Source organism: Lytechinus variegatus, chromosome 11 (genome assembly GCF_018143015.1).
Source record: "Lytechinus variegatus isolate NC3 chromosome 11, Lvar_3.0, whole genome shotgun sequence".
NCBI lineage: Eukaryota > Metazoa > Echinodermata > Echinoidea > Temnopleuroida > Toxopneustidae > Lytechinus > Lytechinus variegatus.
This window is the reverse complement of record NC_054750.1, coordinates 1,040,230-1,059,513: the sequence shown is the minus strand read 5'-3', so window position 1 is coordinate 1,059,513 and position 19,284 is coordinate 1,040,230. Positions and strand designations below refer to the sequence as shown.

At 36.3% G+C, this 19,284-nt stretch overlaps 1 protein-coding gene across 1 annotated transcript; it reads right to left on the bottom strand.

Moving 5' to 3' along the window:
* Nucleotides 1-4,077: 4,077 nt before the first annotated feature.
* On the bottom strand, nucleotides 4,078-18,982 carry LOC121424126. The gene is made up of 14 exons (XM_041619724.1): nucleotides 18,931-18,982; nucleotides 17,402-18,519; nucleotides 16,654-16,924; nucleotides 15,751-16,023; nucleotides 14,783-14,950; nucleotides 14,447-14,608; nucleotides 14,131-14,292; nucleotides 13,402-13,560; nucleotides 12,493-12,592; nucleotides 8,524-8,670; nucleotides 7,684-7,891; nucleotides 5,820-5,868; nucleotides 5,123-5,216; nucleotides 4,078-4,582 (listed from the first exon to the last, which is right to left on the bottom strand). The coding sequence occupies exons 1-14, from the start codon at nucleotides 18,980-18,982 to the stop codon at nucleotides 4,300-4,302; spliced, it is 3,246 nt and encodes a 1,081-aa protein (XP_041475658.1). The 3' UTR covers nucleotides 4,078-4,299.
* Between the last annotated feature and the right edge of the window lie 302 nt (nucleotides 18,983-19,284).

The following is a 19,284-nucleotide window of genomic DNA, read 5'->3' as shown; positions in this document are numbered from 1 at the left end:
TGGGGTACAACCCCTGTAAACACCCCCTGCGTACGCCAATGCACGTGTACGATTAACAGGTATGAACGTTGTCCTCGGTGGGAGCATTCCAGCCAGTCGGCAAGCGAAATGCTCAAAATTATAAGTAAATGTCTTTCGCAATCTCAGTACATATCACTTTCTATCAAGAACCTTAAAGGGGAAGTTCGCCATGAAGAGATGTTTGTTATAAAAATAGCAGAAAAAATATCAAAAATATTGGTGAAGGTTTGAGGAATATCCATTTCAGATTGAGAAAGTTATGAGCTTTAAGTTTTGGATTTTTGACGTCATAAACGAGCAGCTGCCCCATATGTTAGGTCATATAAAATGCATAAATTTCATTATTAACCGTATCAGACATCTGAGCAGGGCAACTTTGAAACATTGTTGCCTGCTTAAGACTGGGATCAAATTGCCGGTCAATAAAATTCCAATTGTTTATCCACGGGCCCAATTTATTGCCCGCTCAGGAAAGTCAATGAAAAAGTGCGTGGAAATGTAGTGGGCAATAAAAAGCAGCGCTAATATCCGGGTATTCTACGCGTTTTTGCACGCGTCTTTGAACCGCGCAGTGCTATACGTCATAATGGTAATCAAGTTAAGACAACGCTGGATACTGCGTCCCCAGGCCAGGGACGCGTCATTTCAATTACGTCACAATGGTAAAGTTCAGAGGCCCAGTCTGCTCAACATGATAAACTAGATTCTCATTCTAAAACTTTAAAATATCTAGATTTTAACGATTTTTGCTCTAGATGCCTGATTTGGTTAATAATAGCAATATTGACTGGCCTGGGGGCGAAAGGACATATATCGCCCTCACTAAATTGATATCACCCTCGTCTGCGACTCGGGCGATATAAATCTAGTTTGGGCGATATATGTCGTATCGCCCCGAGGCCAGTCAATATTGCTTTATTGTTCTTAATGGTTCGTGGTGACTTATTTCTGTTTTCTTTTTGGGAACGGGTGTGAAATGATTTGCATATTGTTATAATGAAAGTCAAAAAAGCAATTTTAATTTTCTATGAAAATGACAATTTATATGTAGGAAGCTGCTCGCATGTGACGTCACAAGTCGAAAAAGTCAAATCCTAATGACTTTTGTATTCTTTGATGGATTTCCCTCAAACCTTCGCCAATATTTTCTTAAATCATTTTTCTGCTATTTTTTCAATAAACTTTTTGTCGGGGCGAACTTCGCATTTAATGGAGAGAACTAAAGTATCAAGTCACACCTGGCCAAGAAACATAAAGGTCACGTCCACCCCAGAAAAACGTTGATTTGAAAATATAGAGAAAGTCCGACAAGCGTAACGCTGAAAATTTCATCAAAATCGGTTGTAAAATAAGAAAGTTATGATATTTTAAAGTTTCACTTATTTTTTCACAAAACAGTTATATGAACAGCTTGGTGCCGTGCAAATGAGAGAGTCGATGATGTCCATCACCAACTATATCTTTTGATTTTTGTTGTATCTCTCATTTTTTTTTCAGATTGGACATAAAATGTTAAAACAATGGAAATACCGCATGTTGAGGGAAGAATGAAATTTTGTTTCAGAGAACAATGAGAAGATTAGCATATTTAATATTACATGTAATAAAATACAAAATAAATAGCGTGTGGATGACGTCATCTGTCTTCTTATTTGCATACTGACCAGGATGTACATAATTATGCCTGTGTTGTGAAATTAAGCGAAACTTTAAAGTGCCATAACTTTCGTATTTTGCGTCCGATTTTTATGAAATCTTCAGCGTTATGCTTGTTGGATTTTTCTCCTTTTATTTCAAATCAACTTTTAATTGGGATGGACTTGGCCTTTAAGTGCAACAATCTGATACGGCATTCTTCTACCATTCTAGACCGACCTCTCATTTCACTCCAGACCTTGTTTTGTTCGACTTTTTTCAGTTCCAGAAAATCATCCCTTTTCTAAGACCCCCAGACGTCTGTCAATTACATATGTGTACCGCCCTCACCTACATGTATTATTAAAGGTCAAGTCCACCACAGAAAAGAAGTTGTTTTTAATCAACAGAGAAATATCAGACAGGCCTAATGCTGAAGATTTCATCAAAATCGGATGTAAAATTAAAGTTATGACATTTTGAAACGTTGGATTTTTCGCCTTTTTAATCAAATCAACTTTTTGTTGGGTTGGACTTGTCTTTAAACTCTAACAATGGCCCTTGCCCCTGTTCTGACTTGAAAAGCTTTCTAAAAAAAAATACAAGAAAACAGAAAATTGAGAGATAAAAGAAAGAATGGTATATGTATCCGTATTAACGTTTTTACAAAATTTAATCCATGTAAATGCCATATTTCTCCATTTGTCCCTTAATCTGTCTTTGTTTTAAACTTATTGCATTTTTGTGTGACACAGTATCCATTATATCCAACGATTTATTAACAGATACACAATATTTTTTTTAGTTTAATTATCTCGAGCAATAGAAATTATGAATTTTATGATTCCTTGCACATCTCTCTACCCCTCCCTCTCCCTGTCTTTCTACAAACTTATATTTATATACTGACATACACACATATATATTATAAGTGTGTGTGTGTCAATATATGTATACATAATATCAAACAAGCAGCAATCTAGAAGTTGATAGGACAAACTATTTTCTTTTTTTAGAATTGAACGTCCATAATAAAGTAAAACGTGTAAATTTACAATTTTCAGCTAAGCAATTGACACTAGCCTTTATATCATGAATCAAAGAGACAAACTGAATGTTTTCTTTACACATTCAAAAAATAATTCCCACAGAATATGTATTTACGCCAATTTTATAGCTCGATGCACACCTAATTATCCCTCTCCCTTTTATTTCTATAAACTTCCATTTAGATATTGGCATTAAATTGATGGTCATATGCATATAAAGCAAAAAATCGACACTGCATAAGTTAATATGATAAACTAAGATTTTGTTTCTAAAATTGAATCTCCAAAAGGAAACAAAAAGGAAAAGCCATATTTTAATTTTTAAGGAAGTAAGGCATATAAATTTAGATTTTTGTTAAATATTCAGCTAGGCAACTGACTGCAGCCTATATGTCATGAAGAAAAGAGACAAATTGAATGTTTAAATTATACATCCAACATTCGAAAATTAATTCATGCAAAAAAGTTAGTAACGTCATAATGTCTCCCAGCACAACAATGAAGACAATTGTCATGGTATTTCTGTTTGAATTGTATGTTAGCTATTGAAGGAAAGAGAGAGAGATAGTGATAAAGAAAGAGAAAGATAGAGATTTAGAGGGGGAGAGAACAGAAAACAAATCAAGAGCTTTATGAAAGTTGTAATATAATAATAATATAGGATATTTATATTGCGCACATATCCACCTTGTTAGGTGCTCAAGGCGCTCCTATATTACCCGGCTAAGCTAGGCGTTCATAGCGCACACAGCTTCTTAAGGAATTACTTCCTACCGGTACCCATTTACCTCACCTGGGTTGAGTGCAGCACATTGTGGATCAGTTTCTTGCTGACGGAAATTACGACATGGCTGGGATTCGAACCCATGACCCTCTGTTTCAAAGTCCGAAGACTAATCCACTGGGCCACAACGCTCCACGTAACAATATGCCGGGAGAGCGACGCAGAAACTTAATTTATCAGTACTCGTTGAACTATATATACATGTAGGTAAATCATTTCTAAAATTAAGTACTAAGCATTAAGTTCAGTATCTTACCCTCTGTGGTATTAACTATGATAATCTATGCGGGAAAAAAATCATTATCCGGTGGATGTTTAATAAATCTGTTCGCAAAGTGCTTAAAGGTATACCAAGTTAGTTTCATAGGGACATGGCTTTTGGCACAAGAATGGGTAACTCAGATGCCCTTTTGAGAGTCATATTCAGCATTTTTAATGTAGATATACAGTTTATACACAAGTGTGCCCCCTTTTGAGAGTCACAGTAAATTATTTTAATTGGAATATCATTCATCAACAATGGGGGTGTTAAATTTTACGCAGGCCAAAATGTGAAAGCCAATTTTTTTTTATTGACAATATGACCATCATTTCATAGTGAAACTTTTTTTAGGGGGGATTCTCAAATTTTCCTAAAAGAATGCCCCTTCCCCTTTTGGAAATCCTGGATTCGCCCCTGGGGTAACCAGGCGCATGTACAGTCATTTGTAACGATCAGCTTTATGAAACACCCGCCAGATCGACATTATGGGCAATTATACCACTACATGCTGGTGAATTAGTTTACAATAAATTTTGTTTTCTTCTCAATTAAGGAGAACCCTTGGGGCCCCCTTTGTATATCATGAATTCATATTCTCCTTCAACAACATCATCATTGATATTTTGATAAATACATGTAGATGGTTGCAAAGGATCCGGCTTCTTATCAAACATTGTATAATCAGGAGCAGTCGTCCCAGTGGTATAATCATGATCAAGGTTTGGGTTTCCACGGGTACCATGTGGGCTAGTGGGTAAGGTGTCAGTACATCTTCGAAACGTGAAGGCAGCTGATGCCGAGGGGGAATTATTAGCCCTTTTCCGTCGAGATCTAGGATAAAAAAGGGGGGAAAAGAAATAAAGAACTCTCTAAGAAAACTATTTCCTGTAAACTAGACTGTAAAGCAATCTACTTAAATTCAAATAAATACCTTATCGGGTGGCACTTCATAAAAGAAAGGATAAAAATGAGAAAATCTAATTTAATTCAAATAATTCAAATTCAATATTTAAAGTCCACACTGAAAATTCCTTTATTTTTTATCAAAATTCACATTTTCCACACCTTTAAAGTATTATTTTGTTTCTAAAAGATTTCATTTTTTAAATGAAATCAAATTAAGGGTTCATCTGCGGTATTTTTCGATATACATGTATGTTAAGTCTAATATACAGATAATAGTGCAAGAGTAATACATCTTGATGATAATAAATGGTGATTTCTACAGCGTTTCATTGTAGGTATCGTAACCTAAGTCATCTTTTCCATCGCTCGTGTCTCATTTTCACTTTAAAAAACAACAACAAACAAATATGCGATTTCGTTTTAAAAGGAAAAGACTTTTTATCAAAACGAACTAAGACATTTTACCTTATACAAATCAGTGCCACGATCACGCAGATAACAAGAAAAATCACAACTACCGTGCAGGTGATCACAGTCGTAACAGTGCCACTACCGGGAACTTTAAAAAGGAATAAAAAGTAATAGTAATGATACACTTCAAAAAAAAAATTCTATTCATATACATGGAATCTATGTAATCCGTTAATGAAGGACATTCTGGTTGAAATAGTTATATCTGATTGAAGAGACTGAAATTCACTGAGCCCAACACTTTAAATTCCATAAAAAATCTGATGAAAATATATAATGAAGCTATTGAATTTTAGGGTTTTGTCATATCTATTTTTTGGCAAACGGTTATATGCACGCTGTCATGAAATAGATTGGCCGATGATGTGAAAAAAGGCCCTGTATATATCCAGCAATTGCTGAATATAAATTAATATATATATATGATAATTAGTACTTTCCTAGTACCACCCCTGACGCAACATACCTGACAACGGTTGAAGAGACAATAATTACATAAATACTATCACTCAAGGAACTTTTTTGTTCGTTTCAAGAGTAAAAAGATACATTTTTTTAATGCTTTCGAAGAATAAGTCAACACACACATGGAAATATATAATTAAAACAATCTGGATGTCGTGCCTGCCCTCATACATAACTTCCAACGAAGTGCATGGCATAAAACATACAGGTGAATAATCAGTATTACCTTTCAGTCGAATCGGCTTTATGAACGGTCCATTTGCGAAATAAACCTCCTGTAGCAGTAAAAAAGATTAAACCATAACGAAGAATAAGAACAAAATGTGTAACACAAATAAGCAAGTCAGAATGAATATAGATCGTCTATTCAATGTCATAATTAGAATATACATTTAGCAGTGTTTCTAATCCATCTTAAACAACTTAGAGATTCACTACTTTGAATATACACTCTCACATAATCACTATTATGTCTTATCATACATAAAAGTCACAATACACCCTTACACACCCACGCACACAAAATTACAGTAAGGTTACCCATTTACAGATACAGTTTGGACATAAAGTAAAAAACCTCCAGAAAGTTTAATGCAGTATAGCTTAGTGGCTAAATTTTTTTTCTCTATTGATCTCGAAATTGTTTCATTTATTTTTGAATTGGAGATTAGGTGACACTCCCTCATAAAATTGTATGTTTTTTTACCATTTCAAAACTTTTAATTCTACTCGAATTATCCCGCACTCAAAATTATAATCATGAACACATGAATCACCTACATTCGCATCATACGACAGACCCTGAGACGACGACTACTACAACAACAACTACTACTACTACTACTACTACTACTACTACTACTACTACTACTACTACTACTACTACTACTACTTCTACTACTACTACTACTACTACTACTACTACTACTACTGCTACTACTACTTCTACTACTACTACAACTACTACTACTACTACTACTACTACTACTACTACTACTACTACTACTACTACTACTACTACTTTTACTACTACTACCACTACTACCACTACTACTACTACTACTACTACTACTACTACTACTACTACTACTACTACAACTACTACTTCTACTACTACTAACACTACTACTACTACTACTACGACTGCTACTGCTACTACTACTACTACTACTACTACTACTACTACTACTACTACTTCTACTACTACTACTACTACTACTACTACTACTTCTACTTTTACTACTATTACTACTACTACTTCTTCTTATACTACTACTACTTTTACTAACTACCATTGGCGGCGGAAGCCAATAAATTTAGGGGGTGTCCACCTGAAATTTTGGGATGGACACATGTAAAAAATAGGACAAGCGCCCCAAAAATTTTTGATAAGCAAAAAAAAAAGAAAAAAAAAAAAGGTCATCAACCTAAATTTTAGGGGGGGACAACACACGTGTCAAGGGGGTCCACGTGAATTTAGGGGGGGGGGGGACGCAGGAAAAAACATTGACAAGCAAAAAAAAAAAAAAAAAAAAAAGGTTATCAAAACAAAATTTAGGGGGGGACCGTCCCCCCCACCTAAAATTTAGGGGGGGGACACGTCCCCCCCCCCCGTCCCCCCGCTTCCGCCGCCTATGCTAACTACCAATAAATCTAAAAACTTTGGTACTACTTACCCCCCCCCCCTTCCCCCGATCATGTCGATACGACATTTGATACAGAAATCTATGGGGGTTTATTCCAAGGTCATGCTAGATTGATCGAATATTGTTCGTTTTCATTTATCATTCATATTTATTTCAAAAGATATAACCATAAAAAAATTTATATTAGTGAAATATAGGGCTGTCTTATTTTGAAATTGGGGTCATATTGTGTGCGTCAACCATGTTCTTGCCTAGGCCTAAACTCCGTTAAAATGTGAGGGCAAACTGCCAAGATAAACAACACCACTCAAACGAACGACTTCATAGTGTGTCTTCTTTTACCAAATTGACGCTCAAGAATTCAGTGATAATTTGGTACGGTAAATGCCTTTCAAAATAAATTGAATACAGCAGAGAATTCTGAGATCAAAGGTCATTTCTTACTCCATTTTGATGAGAAGGTGAATACACTCGAATAAAGCACGAGTAAAAGCTGTCTGGATTCAAAGGACCGTTGGTGGCGTACAGGGTTGTCCCTCTCACAGTGGCATGTCGCTTTCTGGATTCTTGACTTGCATCTACACCCAAAGTGTTGCATTCAGAATGAACCTCATGTCGAGAGCCAACCGTGATTACATTGTCTGCTGGAATACTGGATATATATATTCTTTTTAAAGAGTAACCATCGGTTCTATATATTGCAGCATCAGTTCATTTAGATGCCAAGAAGAATGGATTGCAAACAAAGGACACAAGTTTTAGTCACACTTACAACTGGAAAATGTACATATTACATAAAAGATGTAGGCCTACAGTGAAAGCTAGGGGAATCAAAGTATTGGTTGGTTTATACAGCTTTCTCCAATTTTATAAATAATTTATTTATAACTCATTCTAAAATATTTAATAAGGATCAAAATCATTAAAAAGAAACAGCGATAGGCATATTAACAAAATGATACTGTTTAATGTTAGAAAGGTTTGTCCGAAGCTTCTTTACACGAAAGTGAACATTATTAGGCATTGTTTTCTGGTTTTGGGCAACTATATCAATCAAATATGGGCTAATTTATGGTAATTTATGTTTCATTAGACCATTGTTTAAAGGTATATTGAATATACCTGCAAGTTGTAAGAAATTTTCTTAAAACTTGTTCGATCATGTTTATTTGAATTGCGTGAATTGCTTAGAGAACCTTCATTAGAATTTGTAACCATATTTTTTTATCAGAAACATATATACGCGCGCTCAAAATAACATTTAGTTGTATAGGCAATACTTACGAAGAAAAAACCGTGACACGAAATGGGGTCCCTATTCGAGTCTTAGCAATGTTGAAGTCCCTTGTATTGTTGATGCTGTAAGCATTGTCATCGGAATCAATACTCATTGTCTCATCGTAAAGCTGAACAGCAATTACCGCAAGACAGCTTCTCCTCAATAAACTTAAATCATGTGGCTGCTCTCGATCGTGTTTAAAATGGTTTGAGTCGTACTTAGTAAATCGCAGACAATTCGTTTCTATTGGTAATGAAAAGTCTTCTACAAAAGAAATTAATGTAGGTGTCCCTCAGGGCTCAATTCTTGCCCCGGTTCTGTTCTCACTATTTATCAATGACTTGCCGAATCATGTTACTAGTGCCTCAGTGTATATGTACGCAGATGACACTACTATTTCAGTATCTGGTAAGACTAAAACAGAGGTCGAAACCAATCTAACCCAGGCACTATACGAGACCTATTCATGGATAAGAAATAACAAACTGATCTTAAACTATGATAAAACAAAAGTAATGCTTTTAGGCTCAAAACAAAAGCTAAGTACTACTCATAATCAGCAAATATCAATAAATATACATGGCTGTACTCTAGAATGTAAAAATGAAGTGAAGTGTTTGGGCGTAACAATCGATAATTGCCTTGACTTTAAGCAACATACCAATTTAATTTCAAATCTTATCAAACGTAAGCTTGGAATTATTCGCAGGAATAAACATTATTTTAATCAATCTCAACTTTCCAAACTTTATTGGGTATATGTCATTCCCCATATCCTTTATTGTTCTAATGTTTGGTTTGGAAGATCAGAAGGAAATTATGACACGCTTAACAGGTTACATAAAAGGGCAGCGTATCTGATATCAAATCGCACATGGATGACACGTTCTGAAATCGTGTTTAAAGAACTAAATTGGCCCTCTCTATACAAAGTTCTCCATAGAGCCGCATGTGTTCTTATGTATAAGTGTGTCAATAAATTATCGCCCGCCATTTTATACGATAGACTTTCATTTGTCGATGATGTCTCTTCTAGAACCACACGTAGTTCTGACAAATTGCTCTTGAGATTGCCAAAATGTCGTACGACCTTCTACCAAAAATCTTTCCTATTTTCAGGCTCTCTCACTTGGAATAAACTGCCTGAACATATAAGATTTTCAAGATCTGTTCATTCCTTTAAATTCCAACTTAAACACATATAGACAAATCATATCGTTCATTCTAATCATTATACAATACACTTATACACTATTCTATTGTCCGTGCCGTTCCTATAGTACATTTGGTATCGATTGCTGCTCATTTCTTGTATTTCTGTTATTACCACTTATTATCTAGACATTGAAACGTGTTGTGTTTTATTTGTTTTGTTTTTTTTATCTTTTTATCTTGATGTATATAAGTGATAAAATTATCAAATGATGCAATATGTCTTCTGCTTGGTTTTTTTTGTTTTGTTTTTTTTTTAATTCCAAAAGTAAATTTATTAGTACTGTATAATACATTGTCTTGTGTTTTAACGATCTTTCATCTTTTAAATGCTTATATATAATCACAGAGCCCTGAGGTAGACCAGCTTTTAATGTTAATATTTTGCATATTTTTATCATGTATCTTGCCATCTGTAACTCGTAACACATTTTCGTATTTTTACCTTGTATTTATTCCCTTTTTCTGTATCTCATAATGTCCTGTTACTATGTTTTTCGTGCATTGTATGTATTTTAATGCTGATCAGGCCACTCTGTATAAATATTCGAGAATAAATAAATAAATAAATAAATAAATAAATAAAAAGTTACGGATGTAAAGTGGTAAAGTGGTAAAGGTGGAACAATTAAAACAATTTTGGAAAATTCAAACCCCCATTCCACAGAAAACAAGAATGCTGCAAGACTCCAAAATTTTCTACGGATCTTTCAGTGGCCTCAGTAAACGGCCGTTGGTCTCCTAACTTACAAGATTCTGAACTAGTTTTTTTAAAGGTCATCGTTATCTTCATTCGCTCGAAAACTTTTTTAAATAGTTCAAACACTGTTTCAGCAGTCTTCCAGCGCCTCTCAGTGAACTTTCAAAAGTCTTGTTCAGTCTGTCCAAGATCTTTCGACAGTCTCTCTTCCCAATTTTTTATGTGGGGATGATTGAAAGACTCCTGGCAGATCATCTAAAGGTCCGTGAAAGACCAGTGAAAGTCTATTTAACGATTTCAGAAAGATCATTTGTGGCATAAAAGATATATTGATCCAAAGATAGACCAAGGAAAAATCACTATGAATGATGAAAGTTCAGCCAGCAAGACGACAAGTATCCGTCTTTTCAAGTTCTTTCACATGACTTTCGGAGCCATCACACGTTTCAGTGATCTTGGAGACTGCTGAAACACCTGGAGCCCGTTTCATAAAGAGTTACAACTATTGTATCTGTCCCATTATGGCAACTACCATGGTAACCTTGATTTTGATTGGCTGCTGAGCCCTGTTGCCATGGTAGTTGCCATTATGGCAAAGTTACAACAGTTGTATCTCTTTATCAAAAACAGGCCACTCGTCAATTTGCGGGCTTTCAGATGTCTATCAAGGGTCCTCGTGCTGCAGGATGGGGGCCTGCATTGTGCTACCCAGAAGGGGTATTTTACTTTAAATTCTCACGAAGGTGACCTAACAAAAATTAAAAATAAATTGTCATTGGTCACATTTGTTTCAATGTCTTTCTATACTTCTAGGACTATGTAACTACACGGTATATTATCAAAATATGTGCTTAGTCAATGATCTGTAACCAAACTTGATATATGCTCGCCTTGCAAACCAGTTAACAATACATTATGAAAGCACAAAGTTCTGATGTGCAGTAGACTCAAACATAGGGCTATACAGAAAACACAATTTGTTACCCATCTCTCTACAAACCTATCAAAAGGAGATTGACTCACTGACAAAGGTGGCTCTACAACATTTAAAAGATAATTATATCAATAGAAAGTTTTCGGAAAACGAGTGTAATATGATATAAAGATTGACAGGGTACAGTAGGGTACCCGTTAATTATGCTTTTATTCGTTTTACGTGAAGATTTTCCATTAACTGAATTGAAATTGGATTTATGCTTCAGTACACAAAACCAACCACATAACGGCCGATGGTATATCATTTGAAATAACGTAATATCATTGGTCGGTTTGGAGTCAGTTTCGTTGATGTTACTTTGGGAAAATGCACCACTGCGTTGACGGAATCATAATTAACCTTTTTATATTTGCAGTGATGAAGTGATAATAGATCACACTACTGCATCGAGATCAATAAATGGCAATATATATTTTGCGCTCATCCACCTCTGGCTTACTTGTCATTCCGAAAGTTTCAAAAACTTGGGGGGAAAGATCATTTGCTTTTGCATGCCCCACTTTGTGGAATAGCCTTCCTGAAGACATAAAAAAATGTACCTCTGTCGAAACTTTCAAAAATCTTCTAAAAACTTTGCTATTTAACTCTTAGCTCTTTATGCGCCTTGAGCACTCTACAGAGTGGATTTGGCGCTTTACAAGTCTCATTATTATTATTATTATTATTATTATATTTTCCCCTGCCATATTGGTGACGATGGGCCTTATCATGTAGTAGGTCCATGATCTGATGAACTCTGGCTTAATCTAAACTCTAGTCTAAAGTTGTGGTTCAATTATGGACAGCCAATCGTGACACAAATCTATAACAGTACAGTTTCCATTTTTCACCTCGTTCAACATTTGAACAGTTTATAATTATCTCCGAATGATAACCAACCTAATTTTATTCACCAATAAGGAATGAACGGACACAGTTAACACAATGATATATTATGTAAAACACAATTTTGACTTTCTCCGCTCCCCATAGCTTAAATTAATCTGGACTTCAGAGTACAGGTCATTGTATTTAAAATATTGTAGAACACTATTTAATTACAGGTATCGGTGTTAATGAAATTACCTGATCGGTCCGTTTGGATTGTGATATTCTGGCACATTGATGTCAAAACTGTAATCGGTTACACCACCGTTTATGACTGGTCTCGTTGGTTTCATAGGAACTGAAGAATACAAAAAAGTAGAGAAATAGCAAAAATGACGCGGGGGATTCTTTCATGTAAGGTGTTTTGTATAATGAGAATATGATTGCATTTCAACCCAGAGATTTAAAGAGATCTGACACCTGGGGGCCGGGGTTGCAAAGGGGCCCTTACTAAAAAGGAACATTTAAATAACAACAACGAAATGATTGCAAGTCACAAATGCACGCTTCTGATTGGCTGAAGGTTAGGTTAGGATTGGTGTTTTAAATTGTAGTGGATTTGAACTCTCTCTGAAACCGGCCCAATAATCCCGGGTCCGCCTGCGCCACACCCGGTTCAGAGAGAGAGATAGAGAAAAAAATATATATATCCGGATTAAAGTCCATTATTTTCTGAGTGATATCCGACTCCAACTGTGTCATGCTAGACCTTATTCCGGTATTTGTGTTTTACCCGGATACCGTAGCATGTGCATATAGAGACGATACTGTCACTCATTTATCGCTTAATGATAGTTGCCTTTCTATCTGATTAATGAATATTTTTTTCAATTAATCAGCTGAATAACAAACAAAACGACTACAAAATGAAAATATTGATAATCATGTGTAATGTATCTAGGTCCTACTTCTTTATCATTTGAAAATCGTCTTTGATCACTAGGCCTGCAATTTCTCAAGTTTAATTAATACAGGACATATCCAGGACATTTGTTTGATGTATTTCTATCCCCGTGTCTAATCCTTTAACAAGTTTTAACCAAAATCGTTCCATGTCCTTGAGTTCGATCATTAATGTCTTGAAATTTATTAATATTATAATTTTACCTGTTTGCAATGTAGTAAAACTCTCACTGTAAGCGAGAAGACTATTCAGCTTTGTATGATCAGAAATCCGTGGCTCATATGTAAATGCTAATACCACGGCTTTATATGACAGGTATGGCTTCAAGACCAACTTATGTGTTAGGACGTCAGCATCCACATCTGCCACAAAATAAAATCGCAAACAACTCAAAATCGTTAGACATTGTTAAAGACTTTAAATGAACGTCGGTATTTGGAAGGAAGCAATTCAATTACAATCTATTTTGATGGAAGACCACTTCTAAATTATGTTTAAAGTACAGTAGTATTAACATCACACGATACCATTTAGAAGACAACTTAATAATTAGTAAATTTTATGTATCTTTCAAAAAAAATCTCCCATATGAACTTTCCCGAACCGAATTATGATCAAGGCCCCGTTTTATACAGAGTTGCGATTGATCTGATCAGCCACAACTATGGAAAGCCTGCAACGCCTACACATAAATTGCATTTTTGATCAAAAACATTTTTTCTTCATTATTATGTATAGGCCTACTCATACATTGATCGTTGTCTATAGGAAATTGAGTGTGCTCCTCTTTGTGTAAAAAGGACTCTACACATTTCCTCCAAGAACCTTATGACAATGATTGATTTCCAGATATTTGAGGTCGATCAATTCAAGCACAACTCTTTGTAAGACAGGACCCAGGTCTCCCGATGCTTAAACACACCATGCCCTACCGGTTTTAATGGTTTCACACGAGACAGAAATACAGTTCTCTGGGATGGCATAAACGGTGTAGCCATCAATGGGTCCACGGTGGAAGACGGGTTGTGTCCAGGAGACTAAAGCTGAGGATTCAGTAACTTCCGTGACCGTTACATTATTCGGAGGACCCGGTTCTGGAGTAAGAGAACATTTTGTATCTTGTGAGAAACATTTTGTATCTTGCTTCAACTAAATATGGTCATAATTCCGTTTTCATATTTATTTCCAAATGCTACGCATCATTCTCATTTAGACATTCAAAAAAAAGTGACAATATATACATCTTACCAGCTTTCAATGTTGTGAATACCCCGCTTGTCACGTTCGAACTGTTGAGCATGTCTTCAGGAGCAGGTATTCTTGAGTCAATGTTGTACGCTATGACGACAACTCTGTATTTTGCAAAAGGGTCCAGTTCTAAGTGTTCCCTCACCGCTATGCTTTGATAAACTTAAATAAGGAAAAACAAATCACACATGAGAAAAAATAATATTTTTAAAAAGAAACTTTGCAAAGAAGTTATATTACCATCCATTTAATTCGCAAGTAAAGAAGAACAGTTTGGGGCTTGATGAAAAGTAATATGAAGTAATATGTTGGAAATTAGGAAGTAATACAGCTTACTTTTCAACTCTGTTAGGCAGGAACTGGACAAACATTCCTGAAGTTCTGCAAAAACCAGATAACCGTCGACTGTTCCATTCCCATTTGTAACCAGGGGTGGTTCCCATGATGCAACAGCTGATGTTTGCGTCACTTCCGTTATCGTTACATCAGTCGGAGGATGAGGCTCTTAGAAAGTGAATGAGAGATGCGATGGAAATTATTTCTCACCCTTGAGGAACTTGTCACTTACTTGGTTCAATCCAAGTAAAACGAATAAATTAGGAAAATTCGATAGGTAACATTAATTATAATGATACTAGATAAATATGAATGCATCTGCTGTGTTGATTTTTTTGTGAAGTCTTGACTTTTTAGAGCAGTAAAATTGATTAATATCCAAGCCTTTTGGAAAACGCATAGGGCCGTTTTATCATAATGTGATATGTTCTATAAAAGAATTTCGTATTATTATTTGATAAATTACAAGTTATACAAATTATCATTTATATACTAGATTTGCATTATAAACTGTATGCAAAGATAATTAAACTTTCCAGCTTTCGAGTCAGCTAATTAAAGAAAACCCCACGTAATTCTTGATCTGACAATAAAGTGCTTCATATTCCTCAGTCAATTTGGCCAAACCAACTCCAGACAGATCAAATATATTACGTTATTTTTACGGACATGCTAGTCGGTTTCGTTTCATCGGGATCATTTGCTCCGTGACAGACGGAAGGTTCAAGAACAGAGCAAATACATTGTCAAATACATTGACAAATAAAACCCAAAAATTCTTTGTCGAAAATTGGTGGATCAAAACATCAGTTTCGTCCTTGACTCTGGACTGACGACAAATTTGCATTTTTTCTTCCTATCGCAAACTTAGGATGAAACTGTTGTTTCGGTTCACCGATTTTCTGTGTCCTTGAAACCTCCGTACGTCGCATCGAAAACTCCCTACTAGCATGATTTACGAAAGTTACCAGCTTTGAGAGTAGTTTCAGCAGGGAAGTCAAGCCTCGCTTTGATCCCTAAGCTGTTTGTACAGTTAACGTAGAACGTGTATTTGGTATATGGGTGAAGTCGCGACAGGACCACAGGTGGATGGGTTGCTATGGTAACTACCCTGCTGATGCCTTCCCCGCTGGTGATGTAGACCACACATGTTTGGAAGAGCCCAAAGTTATCTGGACTTGTGTCCCAAGTGATGGTGAGATTGGTTGCTTCTAAGGATACCATTTCAGGGTTGAATAAAACTAGATAAGTACAGAAACAAGGAGGTTATGACCAAAATGTATTCCAAAGCAATGCCCTTTCAAAAAAAATTAACCAAACTATAGTCACGATATGACAACCTAAATGCAGACTGATATACAATAACGGAACCCGTTATGGCTTACTTTAAACCGTTAGTTTCATTCTCGAAAAGAGTTTAGTTTGTAAGACCCGGGGATCTAAGTTTAAAATACAAGGAATCTTTCAGTTTCACAACCATGACAACAGAGCATATCAAGGATTCTTTTTAGCAGTTCTAGACTGTTACCATAACCCTGAAACGCAGTTTTCTTTCGCTGCGATTTATTACATCATAATGTATTTATTTTCATTTTTTATAAAAACATCTTAATGGGTTTTTGTATCTCTACTTTAACAAGCTCGTCTATTGTCTTTATAATTTGTCCTTACCCATAGTTCTGAAGAGTGGACCCATTTTTCTAACTTCAAATCATAATCAAGAAGTTAATCTTGTCGATTCCCTTCTTACTTGATGAAATTTACTCTAGTGTTTAATTTCCATTGTTACAAGAACATCTGGAATGTTTCTGCATTCAAACTGTAAAAAATGTAATGTGTAAGTAATAGTACGTGGCTCTTCTCGTTCATACTTGGACAATCGTGTTCTTTAGTTAAGGCTGTTCCAGTTGGACCATTACTGCAAGTCAAAGGTCTTTCATTGGCGCCTGCGCGGTATAGATAAGATTCACCCAAGCCAGTCCCGTAGACCACAGCACGGAACCTTGGAAAGAATGTGTGCCCTTCAACGGTGGTCATCTCTTCGCTTCGCAGACGATACGATCCGCCACTGACCTCAGTCCATTGTGAGCACAGCATTGTGCCATTCAGTACTGTCATAGAGTAGTGGGCTATCCAGGTCACCTGAATTTTAGAGAGTATGAAACTTCCTTTACTCCTACTCCCAAGTATTTATTTCCATAGAATCTCTTAAACTGAAAGAGTGAATTTCCGCACAGGGCATTTGTCGTAAAATCATCCCATTAAAGTAATCATCCGATTGGGAGTGAATATAGGGATTCAATTCAGAGTATTATACAAAGATTATTGAACTCCCACTTCACCCGTCAATGTTTTCTCTTTAGTAAGTGAATAAAATACTATCATCGTGCAGGGTCACTTCATTGGAATACATAACGAGAGAGATAGAGACAGAGAGGGAGAAAGAGAGGTGTGTTTGTGTTTGGGTAGGTGTGCATGCAAGGGTGTGTGTGTGTATGTGTGAGGGATCTATACTTAGATAACAAATGAAACTGGCTCTTAATGTCTTCTCGAAAACATACAACAGCATTTACGAGATATATGTTTACCATTTTATGAAATATATCATGCTCAACTTACCGATACCGGTTGTAGGTCTTTGAAGATGGAAATGTTCTCGATTTGCGTACATTCTGCAGTAAGCTCGAGATGAATGCTGTCAATATACGTCGATTCCCTGGAAAACTCAGAAACCGGGAACATGGCATCCCTAACGTACTGCTCGATAGGAGGAACGCGAATCATTGAAGGGTCACTCTTAGTAGTTCTGTCACTAGTTCTTCCTTTGGCGTATTGCATGATTGATATCGGTTTGTCGGAAGAAACGAACGTCATAGTCTGAGATGGAATATCTACAGTCCTAAATTCCCCCATGTTAAGCCGTAAAACGATGTTGTCATAAAGAACAGTGGTTTGGTCGCGACCTGCTACAATCTGGAAGACATAACCCGAGCCCCGACCAATAAGCGGGCTCATCAGGAACTGCTTTCCCCATGACGTGAACGGGGACAGTTGTTCAGCTATGTGATCGCAGTACTGAACACCCGCAGGGACGTTCGCACATTTCGATCCTGAGCTTACAGCGATGGATGTGTTTGTGATGATCCTAGTCCCAGTGATGGCTGTAAACTGTGGGAGGAGCTGTACTGTCTGAAATGGGCGAAGGGTGTATCGAAACACATCTCCAGATTGAAACGTCTCGTCAACAAATTGCACTGCAGATGTGACATGGATTTCCACAGAGACAATCTCTGCAAGTGCTGATAATGTCACGACACCGCTGCCTTCCGTTGGGTTACTCTCCCAAGTCATTGTTGCCACAAAGTATTCCTGCCCTAAAGACTCTGAGGGAATCACGGTGAACAAATCCGAGTTTGAAGGATCAAGATTATAATGAACAACAGTAATTGCCTTATCGGAGGTGACGTGAACTGTCGAGTCAATGGGACCTGACGTCGTTTGGTGAATTAGGTCTCTTGGTAATGAAAATGCCAGAGGATTGGGTGATATCATATGTTGTCTTTCGAATGACCTTCCAGGTACTGTTATGTGCACGGTGGTTGGTTCGTCAGTAGTTGCTTGAAGGATCACGCCGATAATGGATTCCGCAATAAAGTTAGGATGATTCGGCATGGGTGCAAAGACGAACTCTGTGCCACCTGATGAACTTACAGAATATGGGACAAACGCTACAATAGCTGCAAATGAAAATAATTGAGGATAGTATGATTTATTTTGATTTTCAAAAACAGTTGCTGGGCACTTCTAAGTGGTTCATACCCTAATTGAGGATAGTTCATATTACACACTTATCTTCCTTAAGGCGTTAAGGTGTGTTTCGTCAAAGCTATACTGCACTGCATCGTACTATTATACATGTATAACTATCTCTACTCTTCTTATTTTGTCAAAATTGTTTTTACCAATTTTTAGTTGAGGTATTTCATAATCCAATATTTGTAATAATAATATTCATGTACTTATTTGTATCTTGTTTATTGTGAAAAATTACAAATAAACTAAATTGAAGAAACTAAATTATGTACTCATAGAAAGCATGTCCAGATGATGTTATTTTACATGAATCAAGACTAGGAAAGCGTATTTACCTATTAGCATAGGAAGCAGACGAATAAAACTAGCACATGCTTTCCAAGCCATGTTTAGATCCCAAGAAAATAGAAGCTGAAAAATATCATATACAGGAAGATTAAGTAATCATTTTGAAAAAAAATATGTCTCGCAAAATATTTAGTAAACATGATACAAATTTATGTACATTTTCAGGCAATTTGTGTATTTTGAGTTTTTGACAGACGTGTATCAATCAGGTATGATTATTTACGTCTGGGACCGACCTTCAACGTCCCCATCCGAAAGACGTGATCAGGGCTCGAACCTCTCCATCAATTTGTAACTTCCACAGCTTGGATTACAGGCGCACGCCACAACGCCCAGTACAA